The sequence below is a fragment of the Aegilops tauschii genome, chromosome 3, assembly GCF_002575655.3.
Source record: "Aegilops tauschii subsp. strangulata cultivar AL8/78 chromosome 3, Aet v6.0, whole genome shotgun sequence".
In the NCBI taxonomy this organism is placed as follows: domain Eukaryota; kingdom Viridiplantae; phylum Streptophyta; class Magnoliopsida; order Poales; family Poaceae; genus Aegilops; species Aegilops tauschii.
In genome coordinates this window covers 600,652,609-600,664,917 of record NC_053037.3, presented here as the reverse complement: position 1 = coordinate 600,664,917, position 12,309 = coordinate 600,652,609, and the positions used below count along the sequence as shown (strand labels likewise).

The 12,309-nt window shown below is 49.9% G+C and overlaps 1 protein-coding gene across 1 annotated transcript; it reads right to left on the bottom strand.

Moving 5' to 3' along the window:
• Nucleotides 1–955: 955 nt before the first annotated feature.
• LOC109779192 (uncharacterized) lies at nucleotides 956–2,067 on the bottom strand. Its single transcript, XM_020337801.4, has one exon. The coding sequence runs from the start codon at nucleotides 1,814–1,816 to the stop codon at nucleotides 1,088–1,090; it is 729 nt and encodes a 242-aa protein (XP_020193390.1). The 5' UTR covers nucleotides 1,817–2,067; the 3' UTR covers nucleotides 956–1,087.
• Between the last annotated feature and the right edge of the window lie 10,242 nt (nucleotides 2,068–12,309).

Below are 12,309 nucleotides of genomic sequence, written 5' to 3'. Positions count from 1 at the left end.
CATTTAATTCTGCTCATCTAGAAGAAATTTCACCGAATTCTGCTTGTCTACAGGGGAGCTGCATGATTAGAATTTGTTCTAAGCAAAAGAATTTCATCAAATTTTGCGCATCTGCAGGGGAGCTAGAACCACGAGGTTCTGGTGCTACGACCCGCCGACGGCGATTGTAATGGGTGCTCCTACCCTTGCTCGGTGGAGCTGCAACCGCTGGGCGGAGCAGTTAGAACCACGGGGCAGCGGTGCTGCGGCCCATCAACGGCGACTCAATGTGGTGCGACAACCCTTGCTGAGTGGAGCCGCAACCGTTGGGTAGCGGAGCTGCAATTCTTGTCAGGCGGAGCTACAGACCACACGACAACGCAGATGTGTGCTGCAATCCCTGCCCGGGAGCTGCAACCATGGGGCGACGGAGCTGATGACAGCTAACTAAGCGGATGAGTGTTGCAACCTATCCGATAGAGCTGCAACTGTTTGGTGACGGAGCTACGAGGCCGCCGACTACCGGAATGGTACCCCAATGTTGGCTACGGCGAGCGACGTTGCCGCAACGAGGGAAGACGCGTGTTGACGACGTCGCGACTCTCGTCTTGCACATGTTGTAGGGTTCAGTTGCAGGGTTGAATCTAGTAGTGGTGTGCCAAGCTTTGCCGACGCGCACCCGCACGGGGAGGGGGGGGGGGGGGGGTTGCAAGCACGGTTCTGCAAAAGATGGCTACAGAGTGGCGATCATGTTCATAGAGTGGGCAACGTGGCGGGAAAAAGGATGAGAACAAGATGGGCAATCTGATCGAACGATTTCGGAGAATGCCATTCGATGGCCTAAGAGCATCTACAACGGGATCTCTTAAACTACCCCAAACGTTCGGTGCGGACAGCCCGGTTAATTCGGAAACGGGAGAGGGTGTCATGACTTGTAATATCCCAGTTCCAAAAATTCTACATACATTTGTAAATGTTTTCGACAAATTTGTGCATTTGTATTTCAGTTCCACCTATTGTACAAGTAAAATCGAACTCTGTGTTCCCTACCTAATTAATCTCCATTAATCTCTAATCCAAAACGATCTAAGCTCATTAGCTAATTATATTATTGCGAAGACAGCAGCAGCCTGGCCGGCGACGGGAAGATCCTCCTCTTGCTGCGCTCGGAGATGGTCTCCAGCCTCGGCGACCACGACCGGTCCTTCGCGCCGACGAGCTGCGCGTAGTGCCGCTTCAGCTCCGGCGTGCTGCACAGCTCCGTCGCGGACGCAGCCACCTTGCCCGACCCGCGCCGGCCGGCAGCGTCGCCGTTGCCGTTGCCGCCGTCGCAGGTGATGACCTTCTCGATGAACTGCGGCAGGACCCGGATGAGCGCCGCGGCGCCGTCCTCGCCGCCCTTGACGTACTCGAACGGGCACTGGCCGGGGCCGGCGAGCTGCACCGTCTTCCTGCCCCCCGGCGCGGCCGACAGCGACGCGAGCGTGGCCGCGGTGAGCACGGCCGCCTTGCCGCCGGGGGAGGGGGAGGAGAGGAGGCGCCGGGGGAGCACGAAGTAGGTCCGGCCGGGCAGCAGCCGCTCCCCCGGCGACGCGACGGGGACCGGGAGGCCGACGAAGAAGGAGTCGGCCGGGCAGACCACGTGGTCCGCCGGGAGCAGCTCGGCCGTCACGTCCGCTGCCGTGCAGGGGAGGCCACCGCTGCCCTCGCCCTCGCCCTCCTCGTCGTCGGAGACCGGCAGCGCCCTCGTCCGCCCGCCCCAGTACACCAGCCTGGCCGCCGCGGGCGCCTCAGCGACCGCCGGCATGCTCACGCACGGAGACAGCCCGTTGCCCATGGCGGGAGAAGGGGACTGTATAGCGCCTTCGAGAAGCTTCTAGACGATGGAGGGAGAGATGGGTGAGATGAGATGAGATGAGCTGGGTGGGCAGTGAGCACGAGAATTGCGGCATGTGGATCTGAGGGGGAGGCGTATATGTATTCCCTCCCTCCGGGCTCTCGCCATGGTTGGACGGGGGTTTGACCTCGGAAGTTGGACGATTCAACGGGAGCTGCCGCTGAGCGGGCCATGGCCAGCTGGTCGTTCCGTGCACACGTGCTTGTTTATTCATTTTCGGTTTTGTATTACGGCCGGTCGGGTGGCCGTGGCTGGGTCAATGGTCAAAGCGGACGGCCATGGAGACGGGAGGAGAACGGGAGTGGTTAAAAGAGACGACGTGGCGGGTCCTTACTGGGTCATTAGAGGATGTGGGGTGGTGGGAGGTGCGAACAGCGAATTGTTCTCCCTCGTGGCCAGCTCGCTCGAGGGGGCGGTGTTGCGCGTGCGTGCGTGCGGAACGTTGGTGTTGGTGTGGCTGGGTTGGACCGGGGCCTGGATCCACCCACATCGACCTGGCAAATTTTGCTCTCTACTTTTGCCAGCCACTGCTTCAGTCTACTGCACCGACGCCGACGTGTGATCTGTACACAGCATATATGACATTGCTGCGCGTGCGTGCGTGCATGTGGCAGAGATATCGTGCCCACGCTGCGCCAGGGTAGCTCGAGGCAACACGTCGGCCCACGCTCCTCCTCGGCCAATTTTTGTTTTTCATTTTTATTTTTGAAACGCGGCCCTCGGCTAATTTCCCCGTCTGCTGTTTCACATGGCCGATCGACATACAGTCCGTCGACGGCATCTAGCCCTCTGTCCGTGCGCGTTCTCGTCAGTCAAACTAATCCTGTTGCCGACTGTTCTCTCCCAACCCATTCCTGGGCACCAGCGCATCCTCGGAACGGCTAAACCTATGTATGGGCTTGCGTGCAACCTCGTTCGTTCTTGGTTTCGGCCGCCTACAAGTTATACTCCTACTACTGACATCCTCTTCTTCTTCTGTTTTCGAAAGGATAATAAGTCGTACTCCCTCTGATCTAAAAATACCTTGGTTTCCAAAACGGAAATCCACTTTGGCTCATAGGTGTATAATATACACCTATTGTCTAAATACATATTTTAAAAAGTTAAAAAAAATCAAGAAAAAATCATGCGTGTAAATACGGACATTAGATTCTTTTTTGACTCCCTCTCGGGTCGCCTCCCCCGCGGGCGACTCGGGAGGGCTCAGCCGCCGCCGCCGCCTAGTCCCTCCAGCGCCCTTCTCCTCCTCCGCCGCTGCCGATGGTCGGCGCCGGGCAAAGCCCGTGCGTGCGACGGCGGCGGCGGAGGGTCTCTCCTCCCGTTCCCGGATCCGCGGCGGCGCGGGCGTCCTGATCTGCGGGGTGCGGCCCTCCCGACGGTGCGGCGGATCCCGGAGGCGGCGGACTTGCGGCGGTGCACGGGTGGTCACAAAAAATGTCTTTTCTCACCGAAAATTTGTGTGTGAACATAGGATGTTCGGATGTACACGTGGGATTTTTTCTCGAATTTTTTAACATTTTGAAATGTGTTTATTATACATATTTCATAATAGGTGTATCTACACATAGGAGCCAAAACGCCACTCTCGGTTCAAAATGGCAACACAGTCGAAAAATAGGCCAAGAGGAAAAGACGACCACCCCCCCCCCCCCCCCCCACACACCGCGCGACTGAGCCTTGGAGCAGCCTATCTGTTGCCGCCTCCAGTGTGCTTGGAGGTGTCCTGCGTGAGAAGGTGCCTGCGGTTGCTCCGGGGCCGCCAGAGGAGTTACGTCCGTAGGCGGAAGGACCCAATCTGGGTTTCTGGAGGCCTGCGGTGGAAGGGTACTTGCTGCGTGCGACACCGGAGCAGACGTTGGGCGTGGGGGCGGATGTTGGGGCTGTGGGGCCGGCAGCCGCCAGGCGTGTGTCTGCGATGGTGGTTTGGCTCGGATTGGTGGTTGGAAGTGGAGCGCCGGGTGAAGAACTTGCTGCCGATTCTTGGGCCAGGGCAGGCGACAGCGACGCCTGTGGGCGCCGCTCCCTTCTTGAAGGCGTCGTTGAGGTATTCCTGGTCGCTCCACTACACAAGGATGCTTGGCGGAAACCCTTGATACCCTAGGATCGAACGATGATGGCGACGTGCGTCGGACCTCTTGGGGCATTGTTCCAGGAGCTCCTTACCGGCCAGAGGGACCAACGATAAGTGGGGATGTCGTTCTTACTGCTTGGTTATGTCCGTCCGGCATTGAGGGCGGTTTGGCTTCTATGGCAACGATGACGGTGGTGAGCATTGTCCGAGGCGTGGCATTGGTCATGGTAGTTGGCTCTTCTCCGGCATGTCGTGAGATTGCCTCGGCTGCTTGTTGTTGTGAAGTCGAAGTTGTGGTGGGGAGCCACCGTGGCGTACGATGACGGGCGATATGTGATCTGTTCAGTGATCTTCCGTGGCGCCAACCTTGCTTAGTTCTCCGATGGAGTCGGAGCTGCGTTGTCTTGCTGTGGGTGGATGTGTTCCACCTTGTAAGTGTAGTTTTGTTCTACAACCAATAGGGTTGACGTTCTTCTATTTTTCTTTGATCTTCGGATCCTTCGCATGTTGTTCTTCCGCTGCTTCCTACTAAATCTAATTGAAGCAAGCAATTTGCTGGATCTTTAAAAAAATGGGATATACTTATTTTTGAATCGGAGGGAGCACTATTTTGTTCTTAACATGACGAGACCAAACTACTACTAGCACGTCCAACCATCCAAGTAGCATGTTTGGTGATTTTCTGCAGTGCAACTTTGCATAGTTCTCCTTCTTAGTTCTTCATCTGAATCAAAGTTGCATTATCTTACCGAAAGAGTTTTTCACCTCGCTTTATATATAAAGCAAACGACCAGAGTCACAAAGTTCCAAAAGTTGCATTATCTTTGTCATGGATATCTTAGTGATTCGCATGATCATTATATGTCTTCGCAGAACCACTTCGGAGTGGGTTGGGTCGGTGGTTGTCTGCAACGAAGTGAGCGTCGTTTGCTAGGGGTAAAGGAAGGCGGATGATGGTGCTTGGGATGAAGTGATGACGATGACAACAATGTGCTACCGTGACGAGGCTTTCTCCGCAATGGTATGTGATATTAAGGGTAGACCAAAACTCATAGCTCACAAGTTTAACGAATGTTCGATAGTTCGCTTGTCAAGCTCGTAGCTTGCTTCTTAATGAACGGAGCCATCACCGATTTGAGCTCGTCAAACTTACCGAGTTTCACGAGCGCCCCGTTAAACTCGTTAGTATACATCACAACACATATTCTTATCTTATGTGACGGCCTTTTTGTGGCACCTCAACCTGTCTATTCAATCTAATCGACCCAACCTAGCCTATATGATACAACAAACTACCGGAACTATTTTCTGCAGTCATCATCTTCCTTTCAAAAAATCACCCACATCATCTCGTAGGCCATAACATGTTGTAGTCGTTAACGATCGCTCGCAAGCTATAAACTAAAACAAACCCGAGCGGAGTTTTTTGCTTGCATTCTACCCCAGGTCCGTCGGTGTTCTCCTCGTCAAACTAATCAACCTTTGCTTCTCCGCCGCAAAAGTTAAAAACTAACAATAGGACAAAATACTAATCTTGCTGCTGACCGTCCTCGCTGAACCACTACTCCTGGGCACCCCCAGCCAGACCAGTCAGTCTTGTACGTAGGCAGGTCCAACTATGGCTCGTTGTTTTTGGTTTGGGCCCCGTGCAACCATCTTTTCCGGTTTCGCCGGGACAGGTATACTTGAATAGTGCTGCTGCTGCTGCTACAGCTTGCTTTTACGCGACGTCACAGGAAACGGAAAGGTGGCCGTTTGTTTGACCAGCACAGAGACAGAGACAGAGACAGAATGTGCGCGGCGCAATGCCGGAAAGGTTCGATCGATAGTGCTTCGTGAGGCGTGCAGTGGCAAGCAAAGCGTACCCGTAAGCTGATGGATAAAGCTATCTATCTACTCCATAGAAGATTAGTAGTAAAGCAGTCTACGGTGACAGTTTAGAGGGTGCTTGATACGTTTTAGTCTCATGACTAAAAGTAGTGGGACTAAAACTTGCTAGCCTCACTCATGCTTGATCCAAGTACTAAAGAGACTAAAATCAAGTTAATGAGCATTTATTATCCTCCAAACCCTTCAATCACGGAAGAGGAGTTAAATGAGAAGAGAGAGGACTAATCCACATTTTAGTAGGGGTACCCTTAACTAAATTTTTTTAGTCTTAAGACTAGTTTTAGCCCCTCTTTAATCAGGGGTGCTTAGAACTTAAACCGGGATGGATTCGGGCCGGGCTGCGTGCCGTCCAACTCCGCACCGCACCGCCGCCGACGGCCGGCCGGACAGTTTTTTAGGGACCAGGCCTCTGTATCAGTATAATACATGCAGCCATTTTATTAATTATTTATAAAAATCATATAAAGTAATACATCAATAAATCTAAAACCACTATCTAGTCAACACTTGTTGCTATTCCTATCCCTTTGATGAAGGGGTGCCGAATGTCCGAGTCAAATACCAAACAGACATCACACCAAAGTATAACATCCAAAACCGGATGCCCTAGCCTAGCCACATACCAGGGATGGGTCACACACCAGACCGGCGCACTCTCAGTCTCTCAGTCTCAGAGTCTGCCGCCGCCATCTTCCACCGGTCCATCTCCAGAGCAGGAACTGACACATCGACCTTGCCTGGCTTGCCGTCGACGCCACCACGGCGCCAGACAACGACACCATCCTGCACGTATCCGTCCACACACGCCCGTCGCCGAACCTCCACAGTGCCATGCCACCGGGATCCGCCGTCAGCCTTGTGGTAGATGTAACACCGCTCCTCCTCTTGTCCATTCCAGTCAGCACTTGCTCCAAAATGATGCCCCCAAGCGGGACAACAGCATCGAAGGAGCCATCATAGTCTGATCCGGTACACCCAGATCTAGGGTTTCCGCCGGAGCATCACGAGTGGGATGCCACGACCTGCAACAACGATGCCTCGAGAAGGGAACAACGTCACAGATGCTGCCATCATCCGCCATGACCGTAGTCGGCGCGATTTTCACTGGAAGGCACGGCCCTCGATCTCGCAGCTGACTAGAACCGTACGGAGCCTCGCTGCAAAGACGAAAGCCGCTGTCAGCACGTCAGCGGGGAGCCTCCAGCCGCCACTCACCGGCTGGAAAAAAAAAAACCACGCCGGGGCGGACCTGGATAGGACGCCAGATCCGCGGCTTCGCACAGACTCCACCGAGGGGAAGAGCACCATGCTGGCCATGGATCTAGCCGCTGCCGCACAGGCAAGGGGGGCGCGAGGGGGTGACCAGCGAGTTCTCGGATTGGCCTGCCGGACAGGTAGTTTCAGGATTCAGCCGCGGCGGTCCGTCAACCATTCCAGCCGATCGAGTGAGTCCATCCATGGATCGACCACCACGAGCATTTCAAACTAGCCTGAAAGTTTTGTTTTGAAATAATCATAAGCTACAGATGGATATTAGAATGACGGAGCTGTTTCTGACGACGCCGTTTGCGGTGACCACGCCGCGCACACTGTATTGCATAGCCGATCCACAGTCCGCCATCGGTCAATTAATCTTGTTTGCTGGCTGTTCTTGCTGAACTAATCTTGTTTGCTGGCTGTTCTTGCTGAACTACTCCTAGGCATCGGTCAGCTTTCAACGCAGCCAAAACTATGGGCGTGTTGCCTTGTTGTTCTCTAATTTGGGCGCCTACAGATTATACTCTACTAGTACTATTTCCCCCCATTTTATGCGAGGACAAGTCATACATTTTGTTTTAAAAAGAATAGGCATTTTAATAGTACTCCCTCCATTTTATAATGTAGTATGCCCACGCTTTTCGAGATTTAATTTTGATCATAAATTTAGCCAATATGAACGACAGGGCGGGAACATGACAGATACCTTTGAATTCGTATTCAAAAGAAGTTTTCAAAGGTATAATTTTCAGTAAAATGATTTATGCATTATTTGTCTAACTTATGATCAAAATTGAATCTTGAAAAGGTGGACACTATATTATAGAAATGAAGGGAATATTTGTTTTTGCATGACGCTGCCGAACTGCTCCTGGCAAGAGACAAAGTGGACCGTTTGACCAGTCCACTACACATGTCTGCACCGCAAAATCGGAAACAATGGTGCTTCTAGAACACATCCAAGTGGCAAGCATATCCGTAACCATCGGTCGACGGTGACAGTAGGAGCATCTCCAGCTGATGAATCAGTCGACGGTGACAGTAGGACCATCTCTTATTGATCCCATAAAAACTTTTTCAATAAATGGTTAATGAAGGTGTCCTAATGATTTAGAAAATGTTTGCTGATGAAGCGCTTTAGCTGATTCCAATAAATCTACCTAGTAATTTTTTTATTTCTTTTTAAACTTGTATATACAAACGGTGTATGCATGTCTATTCTATCAACATAATAATTCAAATAATTATATTTCGGGCACATGTCATTGGACATCATTTCAGATCTATCATAATTCAAATAATTTATAGAGAAGTTATTGACCAAGGAAGGCCAATGCTACTGCTTGGGATGAAGTGATGACAATGACACCAATGTGCTACCTTGATGAGGCTTTCTCCGTAAAATCGGAAACAATGGTGCTTCTAGATCACACCAAGTGGCAAGCATATCCGTAACCACCTGCTACTACGGATAAATCAGTCACGGTGACAGTAGGAGCATCTCCTGCTGATCCCATCAGAACTTTTTCAATAAATGGTTAATGAAGCTGTCCTAATAATTTAGGAAATGTTTGCTGATGAAGCGCTTTAGCAGATTCCAATAGATCTACCGAGTAATTTGTTTTTTGATTTCTTTTTAAACTTGTATATAAAAATGGCGTATGCATGTCTATTCTATTAACATAATAATTCAAATAATTATATTTCAGATCTACAATTGATGAATGTATATTTAGATATTCAAATGCAAATTTGAACATAACAGATGGTCCAAAGTCCAAACTATTCAAAGTAAATAGAAAAAATGATCCAAGTCATTCGAAGTAAAACAATTTGTAGAAGTTATTGACCAAGGACCGCCCGCAAATACTCAACAAGATCATCATGCCAATCGGTTTCCGATCCGTCGATGCATTTCAATAAATTATCATTGTTCATCCCTCTCTGACTCAACAGGTGGTATATAAATTTTGTTCCCCTCATTCTCATAACGAAAGTGTTGCAGCGCTCCTCCTCTATAATCCTTGTTATGCAGGATCACGCATGCGGTCATGATGCGTCACGGATCCTTTGGTGTCAGAATATTGCAAGGCCACGAAAAATGGCGAAGTTAGGGTCGTTTCACTAGTGCAGAACCGGGCTTTAGCGCCGGTTCGTAAGGGCCTTTAGTGCCGGTTCTGCAACCGGCACTAAAGAGTGGAGACTAAAGGCCCGCCCCCCTTTACTACTGGTTCGGCACGAACCGGCGCTAAAGTGCCACCACGTGGCACGAGCCAGGCCCGAGTGCTGGTAGACCATTAGTACCGGTTGGTAGCACCAACCGGTACTAAATGTTTGGGGGGGGGGGGTTGGTTTTATTTTTTCATTAATTTTGTGTTTGCCATTTAATTCTTTTTTGTTTGCTGGTATTTTACGATACTACATATTGTACACGTTATGCATATATATAAATAGATTTTCTCGTAGAACCGATCACACACACACACACACACACACACACACACACACACACACACACATATATATATATATATATAATCGAATGTCTCACAACCACATTAATTATTCACACATACACATGTATATATATACAATTTCTCCTACATGTTGCCTTGGTGCCTTCGGAGCACGATGACAAGTGGTTCATGGGGCGGTAGCGGGTAATAGTATTCTCCTTTGGGATCTATGACCTGGTCGAGCAAAAATCCCGCTATTTCCTCTTGAAGTGCTCGTATGCGCTCCTCTGGTAGGAGCTGGCCCCGCACCTCTTTGAACTGTTAAGAAGGAGATCAATATGCATGTGTATTAGTTGTGTGACTAGATATCGACAATCATGTAAGATTTGTGAATAGTGTTCTGGCAAACGTACCCAGTCCTGTCTATCAGATCTGCTCCTTTCGGACGCCATCATGCGAATGTTCTCGCAAACGTAGTATGCACACACTTCAGTCCCCGGCGCTTGCTTCAGGGCCTTTACGAGAATAAAATTTAATCAGATAATAATTAATCAAGCATGTTAATTAATTGATGGTATTGAAACAAGAATTAAAGATATGGTAGCTAGCTAGCTAGTACTACTTAATTACTTACCTTGGGTCGATACCAACATAGCTTTTGTCGCCATTTTCCTGGAGTCACCTTGATGTACTTTGCCCAAGCCCTGCCCGCCGACAAAGAAAATTAATAAAGGGGTTATTAAAAATAGTTCATATCAGGAAATGACGAACTTAATAGGCCGAGATATAGTTAATAATGATTGAAATTACCTGTTGACTATCCCCTTCACGATGCTGTAGTGAGTCCAGTACTTCAACTTTTCCTTCGTCAACTTTAATGTCTAAGAAGATCCAGTGGAAGCTGCATGCGCATACGTTTGCATGTATAAATTAAGCGGGCATGTGCATAACACCAATCAACTATAACCCTAAACCCTATACACTTATTAACATCTAGCTAGTAAGCAAAAACAGAATTTGTAGTACAAGACAGTGTGACTCACTCGAAGTTGTAAGGAAGTAGTATATCTTCATTGCTATTGAGGCGCTTCAAGAACTCTAGCATGCATTTCTCTACATCTTGTCTACACCATTCAAATTTCCATGTGTATTCATTAACGGTATTTGGGTCAATGAACCCAATGCCATAGCGTCCAGCTTTTTTCATTTCATACATCTTCATCCTGCATAATACCACAGAAAAGAATATATAGTGAGGATATATAATTACAGGTAATTAATGATCAATCAATGAGCATTAGAGTTAGCTTGAGACTTAAATTATAGAAAGAAATCACTTACAGACAATAGCAACTGACGATAGATTTGTCGAGTGCATCTTGATTGAATAACTGAAATAGTTCTGAATACTCAACGGACAGAGCTTTCTTATTGAAGTAATGATCTTCCTCGACTTGCACCATGAGGGACTCTCGATTGGTAATCTTGGTAATTTTCATGTACCAATCATGCAATTCATACATTCTCGTTGGGAGGTTCTTGACCTCCTCGGGCTCGACCAAAGCTTGGCCCCGGACATATTTCCGTTTTATTTTCTCCTCTCTAAGCAGAGACATGGGCTCGATCTCGAGTTGTCCAACAGTGATCTTGAGCATTTCAGCTTGCATTATGTGCTCCTCGGTTATTACCACATCGCCCAGCTCGGGAACGTAAACGGTTTGCCCACAATAATATTAGGCGCGCGTACTCTCATGTGTTGTTGGCACAACAAGCGGGAGGGGGGGGTCGATTGCGCCACCTGTTCTCCCAGCTGGGGAACGGTTTTCTCACATTTTTTGACAGCTGCTTGTTGGCTCGAGCTCGAGCTCGCTTCTTTCTGTAGTCGTGCTCGATGTGCCTTCCTGATTTGGCGCTCATAGTCTGAGTCAACAGGCTTGGGAGCTGGTGGTCTAGCCATACGAATGAAGTGGTCAATCTTTTCCTCAGGCACTTTCTCCCTCGGCGGCGTTGCCGGTTTCGGTCAAAAATGAGCGTCCACTTCGGCCCGCACTATTGCATCGTTTTGCTCATCGGTCATGTCGTAAGGCCTGTGAGGAAGAGGAGCGAGGCTGCTTGGACCATATTTATATCGCTTGTCTCCGCCTGTACTTTCTGTACTACCTCGACTCGTACTGCTACGCACCATAGCTGCGGCGTGTCTCTTCTGCGATTGCTTAGGCGGCGGAGACGGCTGACATGGCTTAGTTGGAGCAGGAGGAGTGGTCTGACGCTGTGCCGGACTTGAAGCAGGAGGTGTGGCCTGACACGGTGTCGGACTTGAAGCGGGAGGTGTGGCCTGACGCTGTGCCGGACTTGAAGCAGGAGGTGTGGCCTGACACGGTGTCAGACTTGAAACAGGAGGAGTGGCCTGACGCTGTGCCGGACTTGAAGCAGGAGTCTGCTCACGCGTTCGTGGACTTGGAGGAGCGGGAGTCTGCTGACACGGTGGCGGAGTTCGAGGAGGAGTCGGCAGACGCGGTGTCGGTGGACTTTGAAAGATGATGCAATCCTTTCTCCATAGGATGATACGATGTATGGCCTCTCCCAGTGTGTGCTCGTCGTCACCTCCAGAAATGTCAAGATCTAGCCCCGAATATGGGTCCACCACCTCATCAACCAAGACACGAGCATAGCCCTCTGGAATCGGGGCGCAATGGAAGGTTGCTTCGGGGGTAATTGTAAAAGCAACGACGTCCGCCACCTTCATGGATATGTTCTTC

Coding starts and splice junctions, on each gene's coding strand:
- LOC109779192 (XM_020337801.4), bottom strand. CDS start 1,816: ATGGGCAACGGGCTGTCTCCGTGCGTGAGCATGCCGGCGGTCGCTGAG.